We start from the raw sequence: 27,703 nt of genomic DNA, 5'->3' as shown, positions 1-27,703 counted from the left end.
ATCGGCGGCTAGAACTTTTATTTATACAGAGAAAACGTGTAATAGTTGTGTTATTTAGTTGTTAGATGTTGTTAATGGTTAATAACTGACACTGCAACCGGGAAAGTTTTAAAAATGTTAGATAGTTTAGCATTGACCACTTTTCCAATGTAACTCAACTCGCCGTCTTCAAGTAATTTCAATAGATAGTCGTTGTTACTTATCACGGAAAAAACTTGAGTAATATGAGCAATGAGCAATAACAAAGCTGTTTAGAAGCATCGGCCGCTGACAGAATAACTCGTTACGCTGCTTGATGAAGTGACGCTGTTGCTTTCCACTGCTCTGACACTTGTACTGAGTGATTATACATTTGTCAGTGCAGTGGAAACCCGCCGTTACGTGGAACATGCTTAGGAAATTTAATTAAATCCATGGTGCAGTATTAGTACAATAAGATTGTCTGTTGCTCAACTTACAGTTATCGAGGCGGTTTAGCAGGATTAAAGCACAAAAAATGACTATTCAAAATAAACAAACGCAATTTTAAAAGTTCAAAAATCACCGCGGAAACATTAAACAAGCTCTTAACTGAAACATACTCAGTAACTGAATCTGCATTAATAATACATGGACCGTTTATAAATTAAATTGCGTTTTGCTGATATCGAATTAGATGTAAGGCATAGAATAATATAGTTAGTGACTGTTGTGAAGGCAAGTGAGGTGTGGGGAAACTCGGGGCATACTCACAATGGGGCCCTCCTTGCGGGCCCGCAGGAGGCGTTCGTGCGCCGGCAGCAAAAAAATGCTGGTGATGATCAGCACCACGGTGACGACATGGATGACGATGCCCTTCAGAATCGCAAAAACTATGAGGAGTGTGCCGATGCGCACCAGGTCCAGCGGATAGTTAGTGCCTTCGCCGGCTTTGCGCGCGTCCTGCAAACGAATCATATCGTGTTATCCAAACAATCCGTACATTAACTTTTAAACGTAGGGTCGCTTTATACATCAGATCAGATCAAAAGAATTCAAATAAATTCAATCCGCATTCTGCATTCAAGTAAACATAAGTAATCCGAGTTTATTAGTAGTACGATATGTGTATATACCCACTTAAGGTAGCGGTGTTATAGTGTTAGTCTACAGTACAGCTTACTAGAGCATCGGTGAGCTTGAAGTATTCGAGGGCGAATTCTCGTGCGATTGCGATGTCCAGTCCGAGGTTAGTTATGTAGAATAAGTAGGTGACGCCGATGACCAGCCGCAGGTGCGCTTGCCAACTGTCCACAATCGTAACTGCACACAACACTACAATGACTATCATGTCCTCATGGAATTACCATCTACTTAATAAGTTAACAATTGTTTTGTTTTCTTCAGAAATTGGATTACTCTACAAATTATTGCTGATGTTTGTGATTTATGATTCGTGCTATTTACGAGTACTTTAGATCGGCGAGATATTGCTACTTGCTGTTGCTTGCGTTGTTAGTTTTAAAAGTTATTTATAACTATTTCTACAAATCAATTATAACTATCGTTCGTCAGCGTCTCCGTCCTTGCAGATTTAAAAAAAGAAAATTTAATTATTAGGCTATGTATTCTCCCAAGCCATATTCTATAATAATACAAAACTTCAGCGAGATCCATTTGGCCGTTCTCGAGATAGTAACATCTATCGATCTAAACTTGCGCATTACAATATTATTAAGAATTAGTAAAAAGTAAGATTGTAGCTATAGGCGCTGTTGTTTGAAGTTAGGCAATAAAAGTGAATACATACTACAGATGAGCCCGAAGGAAGATACCAGACAACATGCCGTAGGCAACAACGAGGTCATGAGCCAATACTCGACTTTTGGGCTGCCACGCAGACTGTACGGTCGCTGTGCTTCCGGACAGAATATGTCTGGAAATTTAACAACACTTCTCAAATGACTGCACGTTAGCGGCTGCTCTAACTACACCCCTACATGTTGATTGTGAACTATCTATTTAAAACTAACACTAAAGCTGAGCCTGCTTTGAATAAATCGATGAAAATAATGAGCTAGTAATAGAGATGCAAAATAGACAATCAATATAATGTCAGATTCTTATTTGGCTTGGGCACTAAAAGAATTAAACAAATCCATTCTTTTTACATATTTAAGTTAAATATAGGAAATAAATATTACAGAATTTAAATAAGTGGAAAATTTCCATCAGTACTTGAAGAACATAGAGATGTACATCAAAGACTATTGTGAACTTGTGTGCAATTAAGTATTTCGACTTAAATTAATGAAGGCAATGTACATTTCCTGTCGCAATCTTTGTACTATCCTATGTCCCTCGGGGGTACATAAAAAATCTTTGTACTATAAACATTAGGTGACTACTTTTAGTATTACTATTTTGAATAACAACACAAGAAACTTTGATAATGTACGTGCAAAAATTTACCTTCAATGTACTGCTTGTAGAGAACTTTCTCGAAGAAACCGGAGCCTTTTACTACTTTGGGAATCGCATTACAATTATAATGGATTCTTAGGAGGTTCCCAGTGATGCCCAATTGTATCGTCGAAGTCAGCTGCGTACAAACAAAACATCATCACTCCCGCGACACTCCTCGCCTTGCCACAATACGACACAACAAACGTACTAATGCTCGATATCAATAAAACATTTCATCGAATCAATCTGATAGTCAACTTAAATTTCTTGTACAAAAATTATTCAATAAATTTTTACAATATATCATGTTTTATAATTGCTTATAGTAAAAACTAATTGAATAATTTTCTAACAAAAAAAGCAACCTCAGACCAGCGATAACAAAATAAAATTAAATAATCAACTAATTTGAAATTATTCACGAAAATATTTGTATGAGCATCTGGAAAAGTCTTAATGGTAGTCAAATATTTATTTAAAATTCGCCATTAGATGATATAGTTTTGGTCCGAGAACAAAGCATTGTTTATGCCGTCCCATAAACGTCAAGTTAAGTCATGTGAGCAGCGACGCGTTAGTAGCATTAAGTAGCAAGAATATTTATGAGATGTGGCGAGCACGAGTGATAGACGTGTCCTCTATAACGCTAAGGTGATTCAAGAAAAGCTTTTATTAAACTCCTATTCGTATAAAGACATATCCATTACGCAGTCTATAGGTTCCCCAGCTTCGTGGCGTGGGCGACGGCGCGGCGCGACACCTTCGTGCGTCTATCTATTGTATTTGACCTTCGTGATTTTATAAACTATTTATACATCTCCATGAGCAAAAGATTCCTCGTCTTCGAGTGCATTTAAGTAGACAAAGTATCGAACACTAACTATACGATTCTTATCTAGTCAGTAATTTACAACCTTGACTTCAACTTACTACTTCAACTTGACTTGTACAGTCGTGGAAGTTCGCGGTGTTCCGCTTTGAAAAAATTGCCTTGTTCATTGCAACGAGACAAACTCCGCTTCATCCTACATATAAATAACTAAGTAGATATCAGTGAGTGGTGCAAATTGAAAATCATAAAAGTAGTCGTGTAATACTAACCGACTTTTCTTTCGTAAAGATACATTTAAAAGCTGCGTTATATTGGTTTTTGTTCCGCATCTTGTTTCAAAATGATTGTAGCTGAAAACGATTGTAGCTTTTTAACTGAAACACCGCCAGTTTCCCCGAATGTACATAATAACAGGAATCTGTCTGTACGTAACATAGAAAAAAAAGGCAGGGTTCGTGGAAATATTTGCGTTACTTATAACTACAATACAATGTTTTTGAGCTTTTGTCTGTCTTTCGGAGTTTTTTCAAGTAATCATGAGTGTTCGATCCCAAGATAGGGGTGATTAGGGTTTAAACAACCACGCTAGCCCAGTTCGGATTTTTTGACATCCCACCATTTTTACATATCTTCTCCATTATGCGCAGGTTACTTCTCGACGTTTTCTTTTACCATAACCTTGTATTAGAATGTTTAAATGAAATTTGTAAAATCGAAAACACGCTGGTACAAGGCGGAAATCAAACCTAGACCGGTAGACTACAAGTTCGCTTCTAAAACATCGCGCCAACGACGCTACAAAACATCATTATCACCAGCTACAGGTAAGTCCCCGCTTAAAGGGCTCGGAGCCTACCCTAAGTTAGGGTGACTAGGCCTTAGTCAATCACGCTGTCCCAATGCGGGTTGACTTCACACATATCTTTGAACTTCCTCGCACCAAAAATATTATATTCATAACATATTCCATGTAAATTTTAGTAGCAATTAAAAAGTAACGACGAACGAGAAGTTAGTTTGATTGTACTTAGCTCCGAGGTCTTCACCGATAGGGCTTCACGAATTCACTTGTAAAACTTTTGAGCGAAGTTTCGCTCGAACAGTTGTTGCTATCGGTTGGGTTATACGAGTACTTACGAGAAAAATCAAATAAAGGCATATGACCTCGTCTTGGACAAGGTCGAGACAATTACCGACTCAATACGTAAATCACCGAATTGACGGAGCCATTTCGTGTTCTCATAAAAGGATCTTTGAATACGATCATAATTTGTAAATTACGAAGATATAATATTATTGTACAGAATGAATACGATTGATATGTGAACATTATATTTCCTTTTCCGTGAAATTCCACCGACGCCGTAACATTTGTATTATAATGTATTTCTGTTTCTATTCTCTCATAGGAAATTAACGGGAGCGTCGAAACCTAAAGCATTATTGTATCGCACCATCACATAACTCGATGACAAGCTATCGGGAAAACGGACTCGGTAATTAATATGCTCGAGCTCATTTTTATCAGAGCTGGTAATTGTTTATTTTTTATATTAGTAACAAAGACTGCGGTCAACAGATCACGTTGCCTTAGTCAATAATCACATGTATTATAAATGTGTATGGCTTGCTGCTTTAATAAAATGTTATAAGATACTCGTAAGTCACAAAGTGTGTTGACTACTCTATTGCTTTTTCCTATCTTCAAAGTGTCGCTGGTCAGATTTTTCATAAAACTAGACTAATTGAAATTTAATGAAAATATTAAAACCGTATCCCCGCCCGGCCGGACCGGCGCCGAGACTCTGTGATTTGAAATATGAAAAAAACTGCAATTTCCTCGCAAAGAAAATCATAAAAAGAAGTCATTAAAGTTTGTCAAACGTTGCCTTACTTATTACCTTAGTTGTAACCAGGTAAGGTGCACCACAACACTCACCTTTACTACTTCTAGCTTCTCTTGAGGCCAGTGAATACAACTGGAATACAAAGAAGACTTACACGACTATGACGTACTTATAAACGAGAACGTATGGAAAAGTTTTTATTTTAAAAGAAATTATTTTTGCTAAGTAGTTGGTACAACTGGAAAGCAAGTTTAGTATGTATTTGTTTTATATCGCTTAGTTGACCTTCAGTTACAACTTAACAATCACATAGAAATGTTAAAACCATCAAAGTAAAGGAGTTCTTTGCAAATGTCGCCATTAAATCAACATTTTACAGATTAGTTACACTAAATATTAATTTGTACGGTTAGCGATAATTGTTTAGCAAAAGAATGTTTATAGTTAAAAGTTGAATTGTTGCCTCGGGGAGCGTTGCAGGTTTCACGAAACAACTAAGAAATCTCTCGCAGGTATAAACTTGTTTACACAAGTTAATGAGAAATATTGAACCGAACTAGTAATTTTGCTCCGCGTACTTTAATAAATCTCTTTCGTAGTGGATTCTAGAAATCAGATACATCCGAAGTAAGAATTGGGAAAAGCACGAGTTATTTGTCAGAATACCTACATTGAGTTTCAGTTTCTAATAATGCAATATTTTCATAAAATTAAGACACCTGAAGTCATTACATGAAAATAAATAATAATTTCATTGAATTGTAATACAACCTGTTTGTGTCCGTAATTGGAAGTAATCGTTAACTTTCATGAAGATTTTTCTAATATGTAATCGATTTAGTAAAGTACATTTACTGTTGTCTCTTACAAATTACAATGTAATTGTTTTTCTGCTAGATATAGGGGTCACTGAGAGACCCGGCGAGCTGCACTGCCAGCCGTTGTGTATGAAACAAAGGAATTTCTTAGTTTACTTAAATAAAAATGATTTCATAAAGCCAGTAGATATTGCATTCTCTTGACAATTTATTAAATTACTCTCGATGTGTTTAGAAGAATGTTTCACAAGGTACTGTATGTGTTAGAGGGTAGGCAGTAGGTGTAGGTGAAGCGAGTCGTATCATGCATTCCAACACGAAGTACGATCCAATCTGGAAATTTGTAAACTTTGCTGGTAAATAAAATTGAATTAGACTACCAAGTTTGGCAAAGTTCACATTTTACTTTTTATTTGTTGCACGCGGACGTTGCGCATCGAAATTCAAGTTTACATTACTCGTTAAAAACTTCTTCTATGTCAAATGAAGTTTCGAAAGATTCAGTTATCGACTGCGTCAAAAAGGACGAGCTTGGATGTACAAGGTGACAAGAATTGACGAGAATTACTATAGGTTCGACGTTTAGAATACTATAGGTTTAATATGTTAGTAATAAATTTTTGAAAGTAAAAATGAAAACAATCAATGCTATTTAGCGTAAACGCAGTGTGGTTTCACTGGAGCGCTTGGAGAAGTTGGAAAGCTGTTGTAAATCGCGACTGACCCAGCGTCCACCCCCCTCCGCCTCCCTCTACCACTTGTTGCACTAATTCAAGATAAGAGTTAATACATCGAAAATCACTAATATACAAAAGTTCGCAATACTATCTATCTATTTTAAACGGATGGTGCAAATAGAAAAGAGGTGTACATAGTTATATAGTTCTTATTTGACTATAATCTTTTTAATTACATGAATATCACTAAGTGAAATGGCGTCTGTTGCATACTTTTACAGAATATTGAGGGTGTAAGGACGCCCTTGCTATATCCGGCCTTCATAACGGAGGCACAACAAAAGCCTTTGTGAGCTTTATGACTAGCGTTTATAATGAACTCGAGAAAACTACTAACGGTATTTGTGCATTGACTTTACAAACGAACGTATTCCGGCAAACAAAGGAGAATAATATACAAAAAAGATGTCTACATCCATTACGAACATATTTTTATTCAATAAAATTTTTTAGCGATTTAATTAAATTAACTGTAAGCAATACATTTTCCCCGACAACAGAAACCATACAATGAGTATCTAATTAGTTTATTTCTATTGATTGAAGATTTATTGCTTGATTGATGTTAAATATGTCCATAAATATCGCGCAGCCTTCAAAAGGAAAGATATTCTTTAATCAAAATGAATGAAATTATATTTTGGTAAAGTTCCACAAATAAGTATAACTGCCGATAATAATTCGTGGAGAGAGATCTTCTAATATAAGTAGAATTGTATTTGATGTACTAGCGGTCGCTTACGACTTTGTTTGCGCGGAATAATAAATAGGTTGTCTAAAATCAATCAGCTACTTTCCCGTCAGTCAAAATCGGTCTTTCCGTTTCCACCAGAAAAAAGAGATCGTGCGCGAATTTAATAGCGAGGTATTATAAAAAATATAAAAGATTGTCAAAAATAGCCCCGCAATCATCAAACCGCAATCATCAAATCCCGCAAACATTTTTTTAATCAGATTTCCTTTATCAGCAACAAGAATACATCATCTTCGCGAAATCTTCATTTTTTTTTCGATTTACATAGATTTTATAGAATAGACAGATAAGATTTTGAGTATCACTTCAACGATTGTTTATTTTTTTAGTAAGAAATATAACAAAGTTGTTTCGTGACATAAGTTACGATTACCCGAAGCGTGAATTGTTGACGACCTCGATGTAGAAGATTCTTGTCTCAGTGCAAAGGGATGTAATCACTAATTGCCGTGAAATCATTATTGTAACTAAGAAATTTCTTGTTAGTATTGTGATAAATATTAATTCTATCTCGATTTTCTTACTTCAGCTACAACAAACTGTGTACGGCAATATTCTGTATGTATTTTATTTACACGAGAAATTGTATTGAATTACGCGGAAAATGAAATAAATAAATGTCTGATACATCTGAAATAATAAGAACAAAGGCGTTGGTCAGTTAATCCGCATCAAGCTCTCGGCAGCAAAAACTAACCTCGTATCTCATATTGTTACTGTGTCTGGAATTCGCGGAAAAGTAGCATGTTCAATCGCAATAATAACAATGTTATCAACACAGGCGTGGCAAAGAGAGCTCGGCTTTGATACGGATGTATGTAAAAAAAACGTACAATTTCTATGCATTTTATTCTACACAACTAAGATGTCTATATACAGCGGTCATATATTTTAGCAATATCAAGAACCCGCGTACTCCGTTGTAGTATTTTGGCGACTTGTTGCGTGAAGTTGTAGTGAATGAAGCAGGGGGGCGAATACATGAGGACGGAGGGGCTTTGTTTGCCGCAGTATGTCATACGAATGTTTATCAATAGTACTTTTACTTGCTCGTTCACCAACCACTCAATACACAAACCACTGCATTATTTACTGAAATATTTACTAGGTATTTTAAAATGAAAATTAAAAAAAAACGGCTTCCAAACAAAATACACTAAAAGGCAATAAATAATTCCTTGATTTACTTAAATTTTCCTTATTGTAGCTGTTATGTCTGTATTGTACAATTATTATTACTTAGAGTCAGTTTCAGCCGAGTTTCGGCTAGGTTAGTTTTAGTTTAGGCTACGCAAGCAAAGAAAACAAAAAGTCCCCAATTGTTGTCTCTCGATTTTAAGCTAAAGTTTACCTACGCCGTAGTCTTTGACTTGACAAAAAAACGGGACCCACCTGCCAGCACTGCCTTTCAGATAAAAAATAATTTTCAAAATCGGTCTACCAGGGCCGGAGATATGGCGTAACACACATATAAAAATATACAGATGAATTGAGTACGAACTTCTTTTAAGAAGTCAAAAAACATTTAAAGTACATCTATATCATAAAATAATTGTCATTACTCGCTCGTTGAAAACAAAAAACGTTTCGTTTTACCTTAAGTTTAAATGAAATTCAATCGAACTTGTGCAACGGATTATAAATAAGAGATCGTCATTAACGGATTCCGAGGATAAATACAGTTTCAATTACACTGTTTCAATCCAACAGTTTGCAATTAACTAGTATAGAGCAATTGGATTCTTGTTACGAAATTGTAAAAGAAAATTAAATCAGTCCGAAGTGAAATATATTTATTTTTATTTATGTGATCTAACTTCATAAGAAGATATATTTAATACAACCACTACGGATTTCTAATTTAATGTATTCGTATTTTTGTGATGTCGAGCATAAAAACGAAACCCTAAAGAGGAATGCTCCGTGCTATGGAGGTAGGTAGGTGCACGAAGGCGTAGCCCGTAGCTATGCGTAGGCTCTTGGGTTCTACGAGTATATAAAGATCAACACTTATTTCGTTAATTAAACAGGTATTTATTTCTTCAAGATTCTTGAAAAGCTACGTTTTCGTTAGAAACGCTCAAAGCCAGTTGTTCGCCAGTGACTAAACATTAATAGAGTAACTATTTTTACCACAATAGAGAAGGTTTGGGCCTGAAAAAAGGAAAATATCCCAGTACATTAGGTATGTTTTCAGGTTTCATGAAAACTCGGACAAGCAAATATGGTAAATGTATTGTAATACGTATATGTCTCATATCTCAAGGTAGGCTACGACACGACGCGACCTTGAAGAACTCGATAACTATTAGATATTCTTATTTACAACTTATTTTCTATTAAATCGAGGTTGAAGCGGTTTATTTCGTTTGTTTTGAGATTTGAAGTACGCATAATGTTCATTAGAGTCTTGTTATAAAACCCTTTATAATAACAAACAAGTCAAGTGAAGCGAGTTCTTCGCGGAAATACTAATTTACCATTTACCTTAAACTTGTGAAATTGGAAAAAAGCAGTTTTAAAACTTATCGTCTTTTAGATAATTAAACAATATATTAAATATACATTTACACCTCAAGATGGATGGTTCTGAGTACTAAAATGAAGCGCGTTAGTCTGCCGGCAGCCTTCTTTGCGGTACATATCCCAAGTGTTGTCACTTACATTACAAAATTTGCATAAAAAGTAAATCGAATGCAACCGCTCCTCTTTAATTTATTTTTGTTTGTTGGTTTTAGTACAGTTTAGTTATATCGTAACATTTTAACAGAATATTATGTGTTGATAAAAGAGAGTTGAGTGTAATTTGTTTTTCATAAACATAACAATAAAATTATCATTTTGACGAACGTTTTAGTTTATTTGATTTTTGATTTATATACTCTCTTATATTTTTCCGAATTTGGGAAATAACATTATTATACTGGTAACATTTGCGTCACGCGCCACATTTCGAAAATCAAATGTCATTTAAGTGTCAAACTTGTATGAAACACCCCATCTAGAGTTATGCGTTTCTAAGGCATTGGTAAAAATAAAGCAAATTATAAAATTAAACTTTCGTTCAAATGAAAATTTTATCTTGGACTGTTTATTATTAGGTTATTTAGAGTTTGGGCGATTGCTGTTGAGTGCCGCTGATGCTATCGTATTTATTATCTATTTAATAAATCCTAATAATATTATGTGCGCACAGCAATAAGCAGTTTTAATTTTAATTATCTGAAAAAAGTTTAACCTACAAGTAAACATTTAAAATAATAAAAAAAACTGTTCTGTAGTATGGTAAGTAATTAAGTAGCAAAGGAACATTTGCGCTACACGAATACGTTCTTAACGATTATAAGAGTATTCTGAATTTATTATAATAATTATGATATGGTAAAGTAGAGTAGAGCAGAGGTGGTGGTGTGACATTGGTATGTCGCGACGGCACCTACTTGTCACCTCGTGACTTTGGAAGGCTCCTGTTTACACCGCACATTGGTGCGTAGGCTTTTGCTATTTCCGGACGAAGCACACACACACTTGAATGCCCATTGACAATAAACAACAAACGAAAACATCGAATAATATTAATTTGTATTATTTTCCTTCAAAACAAAATGATCGCGACGCATTAAATTTTTGATTCAAATTAGACTTTCGCATAATAAGACGCGGCAATTGATGAATCAGTATATGTATGGTGGCGCCACAAGTCAGTTTGTTTGAAATATGTACGTTGAAATGACACTTACCGATATGATAGTGCACGCCACTATCGTAGTCACAGCGAAGCTGCCCATCTTCGAGGTTTTAGAGTTTTTAAAAGCACATATACATAACGAAAAGTATAAATATGTTTACATATGGTTGTATTGATTACTTTGGAAGGTTCATATTGTTACTGTGAGTTTAGTGCGCGACTGAGTCGGCTGAGACGGTTGAGGCGGCTGCGAGTGCGGCGGCGGCAGAGAATGATCTGAACTCGGCAGGCAGCGGCGAGGCTAAGGGTGGGTCGCGACTGCCAACGCGCCGCCCTTTCCACCTTACATTGATTTATTAATTATAAGTATGTCCATGACAAAAATAATTATTCAATTACATTTTTACTTTATTTCATACGTAACATTATTAGTGAAGCTTATTGTATCATGCAAGTATTTATGAAGGTCAAGTTATTAAAATTTACCTACGTTTTGATATGAATACATATTCCTAAGTATCAATACAAAGATATAAACAAATAAATATAAACAAATTGTTTTAACATGTTGTTGATCGATAAGTTTGGTCGACATTTCTAACGACGCATGTACACTTGGTGGCTGTAGCTCGGTCCCGATACAGTATTTTTTCTAGTAAGTGATCGATGCCAGTGCGCCCTGGGCGGCCGGCAGGGAAATTCATTTCAAAACTAATTTTATTTAACAAATGTTACCATTTTCGTTTGAACAAGCAAGCGCGCTGGTGTTTGTTTGTTTCAATCACAATTTTGTTCCATACGTCAATAGTCGTATGCACTAAATGTAATTTAATTTATTAATATATAAACTACAAATGAATTATATTTTTACAAACATTTTCATATTTTAACAAATAAACAAACTTATCGTAAGTATGTTAAGGTCTCCTCGCGAGGCGGCTTTACTCCGAATGAGCTTTTGGCAGAATAATGATACTTATTTACTGTTTTTATAAGGACACTTTTCCTTTATTTATTTCCAACAGAAATGTTTTCTCATAACAAAACACCGGTACTTAAGTAGCAGTTCGTTGTGTGACAGAACAGTGCACACATTTATATGTATATCTGATAGACAACTTATAAGTATCAGTTGGTGAAGTTGGTGTCCTAATTATGAGTATTTTGTTTGTGATCGAGTAAGTGTTCATTAGCGAAAACTTGCTGTTAGTGTCACTTGTGCTTTCATATTTCTAGTAACAAAATCCTAATTATAAAAAAATCTGTCACTCTGTTCACATCCTGTGATCTCCGATTCGGTTGGACCGATTTTGAGGGGACTTTTACTGAAAGGTCCGATCCGATGTATGCGGGATGAATTTAGGTGTAGTTATTTTTTTATCTTGCGCTGTAGAAGTGGCGGCAAACCGCTGGTTACGAATTTAAAGAACGTGGTGATTGTTGCAACAGAACAGAATATAGTATGACTGATTACCGTGTATAGCGTATACTCGTATACGAAGAAGGGTGTCCAGAGTTAGTGTTTCATAATTAAATCGAGATAAAAAGTTTCTAACTGCCGTGTTCAGAGTTAATATGTCCCTAAAGGTACTAAGTATAGGTTTTCCGTACTTAAACTATGTTAAGGGTTCACTAACTGGTGGTCGGATACTTTTGATTGATAAAATTACGATATGTTCAAGGTTGTATTTCTATGTACTGTTTAGTGAATAGTAATAGCGGAGGATTTATTTGTTAAAGCGGCCGCTGTTGCGTGAAACTTCAGTAGGTAATCAAAATTAAAGGAATAGTGTCTGCTCCCTCTGCAGCAATATTCCTGGAAGGAGGGAATCGTGCGAGTCACGACAAGGCACACGACTACACTTAGAAAATAATTTTACAATTGAAAATAGAATAGAGAGATTTTGAATGGAAATAATTCTAAGTGTGCCGTAAATTAACATGACATTATTGAATATGAAAATAAATTCTTACTTAAAATTTATAAATCTCATATTTAATTTTACATACTTATGATATTAATGCCTTCAAATTTACCCACTATTTAATACTTATTTTATCTATTTTGACTTTTTGGTTGAAAGATTTGTGGAGCGTGTAGATATAATTACGATCTTATAAATCTTCATAGCTCATATATACTAAGTTCTACCCTCGACACAATTAGTGTACACCAGCTCGACGTTTTGTGTAAACTCACTCTAACATCTCGCAACGTAACTACTCTGTGACAATGTGCTTTCTGCGGTGTTTCCAAACCAACACGACTAAAGCTCATTTGAGAAATGAATTTACATTTTTTTTAATCGTAACAATCTCTATACCACAACTTACTTCCGTCCGCGCGAAATAAAAAAACTAATAGCCTACGTGGTGTTCCAGACTATCATCTATATGTTTGTCAAATTTCATCGATTTCCGTTCAACAGTTTACCCATCCATCGACCCATCTTAACTTTCGCATTCATAATAATACTAGTAAGTATAACATATATGAAGAAGATATTTGAATGTATGACTAAAGTTGGCATTTCGCTCTCGTTTTCACTCAGAGCAGTAAATAAGATCAATTAATTTGTTAATTCTACGTTGAATAAAATGCACCTTGAAGACTTTCAGTCCATCTTTCTCTGTCAATGTTCATGTCTAATTAGTTCAATGTAACTCGAGCCTGCGCGTTGATGCACACTTGAAACTTGTTGCTCTTTCTACATGCAAACATTTAACCCCTTCATACAGGGGTGTACACAATGATTACATATTTTTTTTATTATAAAATTTTAATTTGTTCTTTGTTTAGTTAAAGTGATTTATTTTATGATCGAAGAAAAATATCTTATTTTGCCTTTTGAAGAAAGTTGGAACAATGTTTTGAAAATGATTATTGACAATATTACCAGTCTAAGAACACTTCAGCTCAACGAATTTTGCTGGATTTAATAGAAACTGATATCGGTCCGTCGGCACAATTAACTCGCCGCGCGCTCTCTTGAACAAATCTAAGACCATTTTGTCAATCCTAATAAAAGGTTTAATGCAATGTTATTCTTTGATTTGTTTGTTCACAATGGACTACAATATAGTTAATATGGTTTCTTAGTAACTTATTAACTACAACACACTGTCACCTCTGTACATAATTTAAACGACATCCATAATCCAAACATGTATAATATTAGAGTGACTAGTAATAATTAGGATCGTATTTTGTCTATGAGCACATCAATAAAAATACAATATATTTGTTACAATTTGCTTGAGCACCCCTAAATAATTGTAGCTAGTATCGGGCGGAACTCGTAGGAGCACAGAGTACATACGTCTCACTGTAACGCTGAATCCTAAGGATTCACAGATCACCGAACATCCTAGTCGCATTAACTGCGCCCTACACTCTACCTATTTATAAACCTCTACTGGGAATCTTTCATTAACTAAGCTAACAATAAAATTTTATTTGATTTTGCTTCTATTTCATATGAAATTGACAACGATTTTTGATTTAATATATATTTATTGATTTAATAATATATATTATGAATGTATATATTTTATAGACATATTCTATAGAACCTTAACCGGAGCACAATACAAAGACGTGAAAAAAGGCAAACGGAGGGCCTTTTTTGGGATTATTTTCCTCACTGATGTTATTTACTTCGTCGAATTTATAAAACGCGAATTAATAATATTATAACCAAAACAAAACACAATATGATATTTGTTGAAAATGCTGTGTGTTTTAAATATGTTTTTGGAGAACATATAGTAAATTAGTTTTAAATTTGATATGCTACATACTCCCAATTAATGTTATTTTCAATGAGTGTATACATGTTTACGTCACGCACATTATTGCGGAAATCGACTCTCGATTATAACTGCAACTTGTAAGTCACTTTCCAGCTATAGATTCTGTATCGATGATTTTTTTAAATAAATAACAATATTATAAGTATACCTGTAGAATAACGGGTGATTGTTGTATTTATTAGTACAAGATAAAATTATTTAGTAAAAATCGTCGTACCGAACAAATCAGCTCTCCCCCCGACGTGGAGGCGCCCCGTCTCCACAGCGGGTGCGTTAGGTGCCTTTTAGATATGTGTTGACTTAACATGAAGTGAATAAGTCTTTGTAGAAGGTTAATACTGTTTGTTAACTGCAATAAACTGTTAAAAAGTGAATTTATAGAAACAAAACGCAGATTATTTAAAATAATCATTACCGGCTTATGTTCATTTTCATGACCGACCCTTTTTAAAAAGCTTATAATTAATATAATATCTATATAATGCCTTTAATACTAAAAAAAATTATATAGATATCTGGTGAAGGAAATGCAATTTCAAATCTTCAAAGTAAATTCCTCGCTGAAGAAAAAAGTAGTTTTACATAATTATCAGAGAGAGCTTGGATTTTATTAGTTGAGAAGTTTGTTATCTAGTCCTCGAGTGCAGGGCGGCTGCCGTTAACTACTCCGAGCCGTTAATTACGCGCTTAATATGTAGAACGGAAAACTTCACCTTCCTTGTCATCCCACTCACACTGAATTCCTTTGAATAAACTGTGATAACATGTTCAAGTACGTTATATATTTCTATGCAATACGGCTATGAAAAGTCGCAGTATCGGAAAAGGTAGCAAGATTGCAACGGCGCTCACTCTTTTATTACAACTACTGTGGTTTGTTTAAATCAGGCGCCCTGGGCGGTTGCGCGACCGCGTCCAATCCCAACGCCGCTACTGTGAGTGTAAATATGAATATTGTCGTTTTCAAGCTTCTGAAAAATAATAAGCGCAAAGTTATATCAAAACTCGATTTAGCGCATTAGCGGGCATTTTAGTAAAGTCGTTTTGGTACAGGGAATACCCGAGAGATGCCTTCGCTGTCGTGTAGACTAAAATAAATTCACTTCATTCGTTTATCACTAATTAACAGTAAAATTTTATACAAACCTTGTTTACTGTTTAATTGTAAACATTTTTGCAATACCCTTGCTTTAGCTAATGGCTGTTTCTTGAATTTAATTAGCAATCCTTCTAACGGCAATGACGACGTAGTTTATGTTTTTTTTATAAAAGAAATAAACATTGTTAGATAGACTCGCAAAAACATCCTTCAAATTCAGTAGAAAGTATTTTATTTATTTTATGCTTGTTTTATTGTTGTTTATTTCTCTTTATTTAACGATAAGATTCTTTATCTTATTTATCACAAATCGTCGCTTAGCAACGGCAGCGGCTACGGTATCGAACAGCCACGCCGCTTGTTACGTACGCCTCACTCACCTTTTCGTTATATTTGCAAAGTCTTGAAAACACAGAATTTTTTAATTACTACTCTTAAAATAGTTTGTAGTGTAAGAAATTATGTAATAAGCTTTACACATAGGTTTATAGAGATCAGACAGTTTACACGATGGGGAATTAAAAAGATAATGTGTCAAATGGATTTATGTTTAGACGTGAAGATGACGTTTAAAATTATTTGTGAAAATTAGACGATAAATTGTATATTACGATGTGTCTCGGAATTATATATAAATGAATAGTATCAGGATGTAATGACGCCGGAGGAGACGCTAGCGGGGCTGCTGCTAGCGTGTTGGGGCTGGCGCATTTGGAGCTTGTTCTACTCCAGCTATTCTATCGCAGACGTCATCACCTTCAAGTCATCGAGCGTCACGCCCCGGCTGGTCGTCACCGGCACTCTCATTGTCATTTCCCTCTTTCTCCACCTGGTACCACCGTCGGAGTTCCCACTCCTCAGTCTTATAAACAAACTTCTAAGTATACCTTCAGAGATGTACACATTATACTTTGCCCACAGATATGTGAGTCCGGCCATGAACAGCCGACGGTTCACAGTTGTATTATACCTTTTAACAATATTATCTGTAATTACCACCTTGTATTCGATATATGTAGATCTTGAAAAATTTAAATGACATCAAATTTCTAAGTTTCATCTGTAATTATAAAGTAATCGGAGTTAATGAATTTAACTCTAGTTAGGTGGTGAAGGTTATGTGAGTAATTTGCAGACGTGTGGCGCCCGTAGCTGCCAGATGTACTACGCGGTACAGCGGAGCTACTTGTTAATCGACGGGATAGAAACCGCATCGTAATAGGAATTAGCAAATAAGAAGTTTTTAATTGAGGTTTATGTAATTGTCAGTTTATTTGGCACCTTTTATTTACCTATACTTACTCGTCTACTCCGTATTTGGACCTAGGACTTTGTTAAGTATGAAATAAAGGTTTGTAATAATTGTTTAATTTTTATAGACTTACACTACAGTTTTTTTTAGAATTAGCTCCCCATGTTTCCAGTTACCAATACTTTCCTGATACTCTAACCTTTTACGCAGTTCAGTTCTTGCTAGTCCTAAGACACAACTAAGAAGTGTTCTCGTTACTTAGTGATCGTCATTTTACAATGAATCCCTTGCATATCTACTTTTGAAGGGAAAAGAAGAGTTTTAGGTGAAAGAAAACAAATGTTGCCTTAAAATTATATGGTTTATTTAAAGCACGGTTATTTCGTTTGCATAAAATTATTTTAAAATTCACATTTTTTTTTGATGACAACAGAAACATAAAATACTGCATTTCTTTTACGTAAGTTTGTTTTATAAGCTCGCAGTTTACGACTAAATTTTAATAATAATTAGTTAAAACAAAACCAGCGAAAAATCTAATTTCAGTAGAAACATACATATTTTTTTATTACTTTATTTAATTAATTTTTCTAACATTTATTTCTAATGTAATTAATAATTTATAAATATAGGGAAAAATTAGATATCTCTGGTTCTGGATCGCCCGACGGCAGATATACGTGAAAATACTGAATAGCGCATAAACTAGAAATTACTAATAAAAAAGTATTACTTATAAACAATAGTTAACAATTAAATATAGAAAATTAACAGTAAAATAACGAAGACTAGAAAACTGTAGCTTATAGAAAAATACTAATAGCATCAACTTCGGTAACTATCTATCGGTATCCAGTGTGACATGCCAGCCGGGCCAGCGGTGACCGTGGCTACTAGCACTAACAACTCTAGACTCTGTACATTTACTCTTACGCAAAACAAATTAGAGTATCATTAAAAAAATCACAGAAACAAAAATATTAAAAATAATAAACTTTACAAAATATCAAAATCTAATAACAATTAAAAATTCACATATGAAGATAAAAATAAAGATAAAAAATCTAATGTGGAATGACTAACAGTTAAATTAAAATACAACACTCGATGGGGGTGCGGGGGTGGTAACTGAGCCGGGGGTGAGTGCGCGGCTAAGGGCGCGTCACTTCACTCGGGCTCAGTCTCCGAGTCACGTGAAAAAATGTACCGTTTTATATACTTTTAAATACAAAGTTATTCCTTTTATAATTCAAATATGAGGAAGTAAATATGTCCCATGAAAAATATATATTTGTATACTTACATTCGAATTAGTTACCTACAAGTTACTTTACGCATTTTTTTATTTTGTTTTTTGTGAAGTTTTCTAAAGCGAATATTATAGTTACATTAAAGACTACGCGTTAATAGTAATACTTACATATATGGTTAGATAACTTAAATAACCAATGATAAAAAAATAATAATTACTTGTTTTGGTTGTAGGACTAATGGCACGAAAACACGTAAACTCATAAAAACATATCTTGAACACATTAAGTATTAATCAAAATTAAAATCTGTGAGAGTAATAATGTAATGTACATTTTAACAAATTAGTTATAAAAAAAAAAACAAGAAAGTGTTACGTCATCGGATTTCCTTACACGATTAAACTACGTTATATCTGACTATAAATTTACTTTAATTTTATTCAAATAAACGTTCACTAATATGAGAAATAAATTTACGAAGACAATGTATAAAGAAATTAAAACTATGCGTGCGCTGTAACATAACACCTAAGCGTGTACAGCTTCTTCACTGCACAATGAGACGTCGCCGTTAAATTAACAAAGGTCGTAAACTCATCTACTTTTTTTACATAAAAACCAAAGAATTTAAATTTAAACAATATAATGTAAAATTAATTATCTTCTTAAAAGATAAAGTATTACGCAGAATATATATAGCCTACATTTTGATTGTGTTTTTAGCTTATCCTGATTTCATTTTCTGGAAATAGGAAAGCAAACACAAAATAGGTATATATTTAAATTAAAAAAAAAATTAAACATTTTAAAATGTTTTAAATATGAAATAGAAAATAAAAGGGGTTATAATTTCTATTTCTGTATGCTATATAGTTAAAATGTAAGAGCTTTATATACTTATGAATACATATATATACCTTTGGATATACAAAGGCTTTAAAATAAATCTTAAATGTTGTTAAAACGTTTTAGTTAAGAACCACGCAAAGATATTAATACAGGACGTCAGGATCTTGAGCTAAAAATAGAAAAAACTCACGTTAATATTGAATATATTCAGCCATAATCGATCTTAATATAATGACCACTACCACATTTAGTAGAAGATATTATGTCAATAAATACAAAACTACGAGCAATGTTAGTATACGAGTAATACTCACACGTAAAGAGCACTGATTGCCTCATAGCTTTAGAGTAGAGGACGCTGTCAACGGCTGGAACAAATTACAGTTTATAGTTAACAGTTTTAGGAATTACGATTTATCTAAATACAAGTCGACATTTTAATCAATAATATTACTATTACAGTTTTTAATATTATTAATAATTAATATTAATCAAATATCAGTCGATCGTTGAGTTAAAATAACCCAAAAAGAAAAAAAACGAGTGTTTGAAGACAATATAGATAAGGTAATACTCACAATTCCTCCTGGAGGGTGAGGCTGCCTTCGCAGTATCATTGAAAACGGGGAAGGAGTCGGTGCGCATGCGCATATGGTCCAGGCGTCTCTCCGGTTTGTAATCCGACAGCCACCAAACCTTGTACTCCTCGAAGATCTTGTTTCTGATGTAGTATTTAAATATTTCATTGTTACCAGCAGTAGTAAATATCCCAATCTTACTCACGGACAATGTAGCTTTCTAATAGTGCAAGAATATTTAAATTGATTTAGTAGTTTTTGAGTTTAGTAGTAAAATAAAAATCTTTATATTAATGTTAATTAATTAATTAGAAACAAAGCAAGGAGAGAAAAGGACAAGACTAAGTCAATCATCATCATCAGATTTTATCTGCACACTATTGAACATAGGCCTTCCGTAATGCCTTCTACCTAAAGTCAATGAAATTGTGTGAGCATTGTGTAAGGCTTTTAGAGACGCTAACGTCGTTTGATATAGAAGTCGTCTGTCTGTAGCTTGGGAAACGACACGGACACCGGGTTGTTATGTTTGTATTGTACTTAAATGTGTACGTGAAATTGTCCAGGCATCGTTTCTGGTATTTCATAGTTTGTTCCAATTCCTTCGAGAGAATCAATGTACACTCCGGGAATAATATCGACCCTTGGCCGATACCTCCCGTCTTGGCGGCCTCATGCCTTAACAACATAACAAACATTTATTTTCCACCATGTCTTACTTGTGTTGAACAACTTTTGAAAACTAATTATAATGTTTATAATTATCAATAAAAATTTTACTATCCTTGCCTTGCTTCAAAAAGTTTTGTGAATTACAGAATAATAAAATAAATAATTCAAACTAACATTTCATTAATTTGTCTCAATTCATTTCTAAATTCCAAATTCTTCGATTCATCCGCAATTATTTTCTCCAGGCGCTGGGGTAAGGATAGTAAGGCGTCGGGTACACGAATCCGGATGTCCTCGGCGGAGAAAGCGCGTTGATTCCTGTTTGTAACACTCTATTAGATCCAAGTAGTTTCCTATTTGTATAAGTTATCGAGATTATAATAGAATGTAATTTATTCCATTGTTACAAATAGGCGGATCAGAATTAATAAACTTGGTGTTAAACTATTAACATACTCGTAACTAGTACGGGGCATTTAGGAGTGGATTGCTTGCGTGAAATGTGACATAATTGAGAAGGGAGTGAGGAAGATCGATCTGTACGACGAAAACTGACAAACACATAAAGTAGACTAATGATATGAGTATTTAAAGTGCATATTACAAAGTTGAATATAAACAGAACTCGCCGTGATAATGGTTCTGGTTGGCGCTGCGCAATGGTGAGTTCTCGAGGCGCGGGGCTGCAGTCGGCTTCTATATCTCGTAGTCTCAACGTGGCCACAAAACGATCATTCCTATTGTTACAATATAAATAGATATTTGTTATAATGTAAATATAAAAGAACCTAAACATATATTGTGTTGTTGAGATAAGTGGTTGGGGGTAATGGTGGAGGTGGAGGGTTAAGAGAGATGGTACCTGTAGAGGCTGGGTCGCGGCAAGCGTTGCGGACTAACGTCAATAGTCTCCAGCGGAAAGTCGGCCGGTGAGATAGGATTCTCCGCCGCGGCAATAGCCTAAAAAACCTCCGAATGTGTAATCAGTACGACTTAGGTACTTAGAACATTGCTAACTTAAGTCAAAGCAATAATTCATAATAATCTTGTTTAGTTAAAATAAATATGTCTAATTCCGGCAAAGTCCATCCAATCAATCCATTTTAGTGAATCAGAATTGCTATCAGTAATGCGACAAATTTCTGTACTTAAGTTACGCTTGATAACATCAAGTACATCTTAAAGTATTTCATCTAACTAAGCAAATCGGTATATTCATCGGAAAAAGATTTAGGTAAATAAAATAAAAATAAGTTGTTTAACTTACATTTACATAAGTATTATATTGATCATTCCGGTCCATAGCATGCCACACAAGGAGTGTACAATTTATGATTAAGAAGACTACACACTTGGATATGATAAGAGACATGATGGGTGCCACTGACGCCGTATCCAGAGCCAAATTGCCTGTGCCAAATGATTTAGCTCCTATATAAACCATGACATCGGGCAGGGTCTGCGAATAAATTCATTTATGTTAATAATTGGACAGTTTGCTGCAGTAAATAGAATACAACATCACTAACCTTCGTGGCGTAAGTCTCGTTCAGATAAATGAGGATCCCTGAAAAGTCTAGCAAGCAAGCTACCAATGAGACCAGAAGCCATGGAATTATTGACCAGTTAACTGTAATATAAATAATAAGTTAATGCTTATATAAAAAAAAATGTTTTGTCAAATAACATACATTGTTAAACAGAAGATGAAATCGTCAGTAATTTTCTTTGACTACATTATAAAACTTGAACATCAAATTAAGAATGAGTACTTACTGAACATCAGTTCATTGGCAATTAGACACAATATAGCGACAGCAAAGTTGCCCCAAATGAAGTATAATGTGCGGTTATAGGTGAAAGGTGCATATTCCATCTTAATGAACGCCTGGTCGGCTATTCCATCTATCAGAGTCCCTATGTTTATGGTGTCGCCGCACAGGCCAGGATCTGCAAGGTAGCCTAAACTTGTACTCCTGTTCAATGCCTAACACATTACGTGCCCTATTATAGTTCTTTTAGTGATAGCTTGCTGACGTTCCATCGTAAGTGGGAAGTCAAATTGAAACTAAACTAAATTATCTGATCAGGTTGATAATGGCACACGAATTCACATGTAATGAATGTCTACAACTTGTCTGGTTACTAAATGTTGCACAAAACATACATCAAGTGAACGTAAAGATTTACATTTCGGTAATTTATGATTATTTTTATTTAAGTTTTAAGACGAATTGCAACTTTATACATCATAATATATTGATTCAATCAGTTACGAAAGGAATGAAAAACTGCTACATCTTAATCTATAAAGGAAGTAATTAAGAAAATACATATAAAATAACCCGGTTACTTACCGTGGAAGTATAAGGTCTTTATCATAACTGCTATGAATGTGTCACCAACAAAATCAATTACACAGTAAGCGTGTAAAATTAAAAATATAGTCAAAAACAGTAGAATAATAGCTTGCACCTGGAAAAAAAATATTACAAGTACCTATTAAATAACAAGAATTCGCAGGGGACTCCGCCCGCGTGAAAGTTAACAAAAAATCAAAAGAACGTAGCCCATGTGTTCTTCTAGACTATTCTCTACATCTATGCCAAGTTTAATCACGAACCGTTCAGCAGTTTAAGCTACAAACTCTAACAAACATCCAACCATCTAAATTTTCGCATTTATAATATTAGTATGATAAGTAAGATTCATTAATAAATAATTGTTATGTAAACTTTAAAATCAAAAGCAAACTGAGCGACAAAAATACATAACGCATTCACATTCCTTGACGATAAAAATTTTACGGCCGAGTACTGAAACGACATTTGAATATGTTATATCTTAAATGATAATGCCGCGCCATGCTTAAACTACAAATTCCGTTAAAATGTTGACCGCGAAGCGAAGTGTTCGGAGATTCTTTTCAGTATACTGCTGTTAATGTAATAAGGGTTGTGGGATCATGAATTAAGTAAACCAATATTAAAAATAAAGCTTAACATTTAAATTCCAAGAACTAAATACAGACAGTTAACGCTTAGGAGTATATTAAATTATAGTCACAAAAGGTTGTTTACTAAATATCTTAGTATGAAACTGAGCGTAGGAAGAAACAATGTATTTAATTTGATAAATAGCTGCTTATTAACCAGTTCTGGACGCTACTTTAATAATTATTTTCTCTATAACTTTAATACCCTGCGCACACCTCGCTTCAGCACACCACGTCATGTATCAATACAACAGTTTAATACATATGTACATATATACACAGACGCCATGTTCCCTTAAGTGGCGTCGTTTTTAATATACGATATGAATTCCTCCGCCGTGGATATCCAGTCCACTGCCGACGCCGTACAAACATAATATTACTATCTGTATATATATCACAAGGTGGAGGGGAGGCGTTAAAATAAAATCCAATTTTTTCAACAAGCCAAATACTGTAGCTCGCATTCATCATCCACTTGCCCTTATCCCTTACGGAGGGTCGTCACAGTATGTACTGCTCTTCCATATATCTCTATCATCCGTCATATCTGAACACTCCTTTCTTAAGCATATTAATTACTCGCATTATTCCTGTAGTTATTTAAATATAATATTTGGAAAATACACGTAGTTTTGGGTACGGAGAAGGGGGAGCCTAAAGACTCATTACTTCATATCACCAGCTGGGTGGGAGTCAAAAACTTGCCAAAACATCACCTGATAATGGACGTTCCCTAATGTGATTTCGTTTAAATGAAATTATGCGGCTGTCTAAGCCGTGCGCAGTTCCAGTGTAAATTACATTATTGGTAAAATATCGCGAAATAGGAATTTGTAAAGTTTTAAAAAATCAAGTTTTACAAAACGGTATAAATAGGTGGCCGCGATAATAAACTAAATAGGTTTTACATTCGTACTGAAATAATTATTATTCATAACTACATTTCGCTTGGCAAATTGAGAGTATTCTTCCTGACAGTCACTATTACTCCTAAAAAGTTATTCTTAGTATTTGATAAAAGAAAGTAAACATGAAATTAATGCTAATAGTTGTCCAAATTCCGATTATTTATATTACAGTTAGCAATTAAACTGGAAAGGCAGAGTCTCGGCTTTATTATCTGTTTTCTGTCCTGTTAAAAGTTACGTTGACAGTTGTCATAGTGGGTGGGTTACATCATCTGCAGTTGCAGGTTATTGCTTAGCGCCGGCAGCAAAAACACAAACAAAAGTGATAATAAGTGATTTACTGAATGAAAAATTGTTTGGATTACTACAGTTCCAGTTGGATTTGAAACGTAACAGGTAAATAACATGTAGATAACATGGAGCGCAGAGCTATCGACTTAGAGAATTGACAAATAATATTTCAAGTGAGCGTCTGACGTTAAATTTAAGAAATAGAATAGTTATTTCCTAGATACAGCATGGTAAAAGAATTCTGCCAGATGATAAGTGATAAGGTTTCGTAACATAAGTTGGGAGAATGTGACAGTTGTGTTGTACTACCGATTAGATAGCTGTTCGTATCAAGATGTGCGAAAGTATATCATGATGTTATGACGTGACGATACATCACTCATGTGTAAAGTGGCCGAATTGTAATATTTCCATCGCTTATAGACTTTTTGTTAAAAGAGCTGTTGCTCCCGTTGCACAAAAATAGAGGAATTTACAAACTAAAAAGGAAGTAACAAAAAATTATTGTTTATTAAATTTCGTGAATTCAAAACAACAGTATGTTAATAAGCTTGTGGTTTAATTAGTTTTATTGTTTTTATATTAATAGAAGGAAATAGTAAATAATAAGTTACTCGGCTATTTGAAATAACTACCAAATTATATAGACAAAGGATATTTCAATGGATAAATGGTCTCAAAATAAGAAATAAACCATATATTCAAAAAACTAATTTCTAATTTCTTTACAATAATTATGTAATGGGATAGGCTCATATGATAGTGTTTGGCTCCGAGATGTGCTGTGCTATGTGAATGTCCGCAAAGATTTTAACAACTGCCATGTTTCCATGTTAAGGCATATAGAGTAATTAAATTATTGATTTTATTTAATGTTTTGGATATTATGTATATGTATGTATTAATAAATGAGCTTTCTTATTAAAATTAAGCTTATATAAAGGAATATTTGGATAATTTACTAAAGATTTCTTGATCAATGATGATTAAATATATGTAAAAAGATGCATTCGCATGGCTTCAGAACATATATATTGACATTTAATGTAATAGTAAGATGCAGATGAAAAAAAATATGCATAGCTAATAGAAAGCACTATAAGAGAGGAATAATGTATTTACTAACTTATAATGCATATTTATACTGTTTTTTGTTCAAGTTAATTGTATAAACTGAATACAAACATTGAAACAGTTGTGTGGTTAATTATAAATATTACTTACACAATGACAATCGCCAAAGCAAGTACATAAACCGAGCAATGTAAAAAGATAAAGTATTTATGTAAAGTAATGAACAATCTTGATAGTTATTTTTCAAATAAATTTATTTCCAAAAGAATCATACATATAATGATTAGCTGCATTAACTAGCTCTCAATTGGTTAATGGTTACTAAAATATTCCTTTAATATTGATTTCTCTTACTTAATCTTTGCTAAGAAAGTCAGGCTTCAGTGGAAAAGTTAATAATAATTTTAAAAATGCAAACATGAAACAAATTGTTTAACATCAAATGTGCAATATATGGACTAAATTTTTTACTTCCTCCAACCCAATGTATTGTTATTACCATCATTGTGTCACCTACAATATATTATGTATTTATGTAGAGCCATTTACTAACTACATATGAATCCTACGCTGTTTTTTATCCCAAATCATAGAAAATAAGCATATAAATACAAATTCGACATATGCTAAAGATGTTAGTATTGAAAATATAGTATATATATAGTTTTGGTGCATGGGCTAATAGTGAAGAGCTTCGGCCAACATCTCAAGAAGCTTTCGCTATACAGTTGGATTTAGGGCCTGATTCAAAAGGCAGTTATTTTTGAAACCGCATGTATAGTGAGGAGGACCTGTCAGCAGCCCTCACCACTGGTTGCTTGAGTCATCGGATTCCGCAGCCCGTGGTGCTCTATTTTTTTATATAATACGTTTTAATTTTATTTCTTTTAATAAAAATAAGAAATAAAGATATGTGGATTAAATAACATAGTACTAGATGCAGAGTATAAAAGTAATGATTAACTTTAAAAAATTAAAATGGATTTTATCCTTGTTTATTTTAATTATAACTCAAAATGATTCTAATTAGAAAAAGACAAAAAAATCATATATATAAAATAAACGTGCTTATGAGCTGGATGCTTTGTCACAGCTGTCTATCATTTTTCTTGAAATTACGTTAACTAATTATCATGTACAATCGAAATTTTTCAAAATGTCGAATTAACATTATATTAAAAAGAATTGTTTTTCAATAGTTATTTAACAGCATTATTAGTAAGAGACAAGGTGTTAGAGGTCGCGTGACCTCCTTCTACAACCAATATCATTTATGTTAATCGCATAACATCTCAGTACTCCCTATCACTTAATCGGAATTATAAATATCTTTATGAAAATCACGAATCCAAGATGGTTGATCACACTCATTGATTATTTTAACAATAGTCCCCAAGTAATGTCAGGTAACGCTGTGATTCTAAAAACGGCAGTTACAATTATCACTTACGTTCGAGATCGGATTAAACATGAGCTGTGATATTTTTTTCGTAATCAAAGAGTTAAATGTCGTTCTAGTAATGTGCCCGGCTCCGTACATGTTTATTTTCAAAGGACATTAAAAATTTTGTTCGTTAGTGTATCTGCGTTTATTTTAATTTTATTTTTCACCTTATAAAATGAAAATTTATTATTGTAAGAGGTTGGTTAAAACATTTTAATTGAATAAATACTTTATATTTTACATCAATATATTAACAATCGGAAAATAAGAAAAACATTCGTACTTACCGTGGCGATCAGGCCAAAAGCTGAAATCCTTGTGTTTGCCATCTTTTCGTATGAATACGCACTTGTTGAATGGTTTAAGCAATGG

At 33.9% G+C, this 27,703-nt stretch overlaps 1 protein-coding gene and 1 long non-coding RNA gene across 2 annotated transcripts; both read right to left on the bottom strand.

The window, feature by feature from the left end:
• Positions 1 to 14,741: 14,741 nt before the first annotated feature.
• LOC106110546 lies at positions 14,742 to 16,342 on the bottom strand. Its single transcript, XR_001226101.1, has 3 exons — positions 16,060 to 16,342; positions 15,131 to 15,884; positions 14,742 to 15,061 (listed from the first exon to the last, which is right to left on the bottom strand). It is a non-coding gene; the product is annotated as an uncharacterized LOC106110546 (long non-coding RNA).
• Positions 16,343 to 19,362: 3,020 nt separating this feature from the next.
• On the bottom strand, positions 19,363 to 27,697 carry LOC106110096. Its single transcript, XM_013291844.1, has 11 exons — positions 27,619 to 27,697; positions 22,974 to 23,091; positions 22,393 to 22,566; positions 22,146 to 22,246; positions 21,884 to 22,075; positions 21,479 to 21,576; positions 21,246 to 21,353; positions 20,791 to 20,934; positions 19,945 to 20,087; positions 19,681 to 19,734; positions 19,363 to 19,535 (listed from the first exon to the last, which is right to left on the bottom strand). The coding sequence occupies exons 1-11, from the start codon at positions 27,658 to 27,660 to the stop codon at positions 19,510 to 19,512; spliced, it is 1,200 nt and encodes a 399-aa protein (XP_013147298.1). The 5' UTR covers positions 27,661 to 27,697; the 3' UTR covers positions 19,363 to 19,509.
• Positions 27,698 to 27,703: the final 6 nt, after the last annotated feature.

The sequence above is a fragment of the Papilio polytes genome, unplaced genomic scaffold (genome assembly GCF_000836215.1).
Source record: "Papilio polytes unplaced genomic scaffold, Ppol_1.0 DF824437.1, whole genome shotgun sequence".
Taxonomy (NCBI): domain Eukaryota; kingdom Metazoa; phylum Arthropoda; class Insecta; order Lepidoptera; family Papilionidae; genus Papilio; species Papilio polytes.
This window is presented reverse-complemented; position numbering and strand designations above follow the sequence as displayed.

What these genes read in the sequence shown, in the direction of transcription:
- LOC106110096 (XM_013291844.1), bottom strand. Translation starts at nt 27,660, where the DNA reads ATGGCAAACACAAGGATTTCAGCTTTTGGCCTGATCGCCACG. An exon ending in AAAGACCTTATACTTCCACG is followed by an intron (nt 22,567 to 22,973) that starts GTAAGTAACCGG and finishes GCTACCTTGCAG; the next exon opens with ATCCTGGCCTGTGCGGCGAC. An exon ending in CTCACCCTCCAGGAGGAATT is followed by an intron (nt 19,735 to 19,944) that starts GTGAGTATTACC and finishes AATTTGTTCCAG; the next exon opens with CCGTTGACAGCGTCCTCTAC.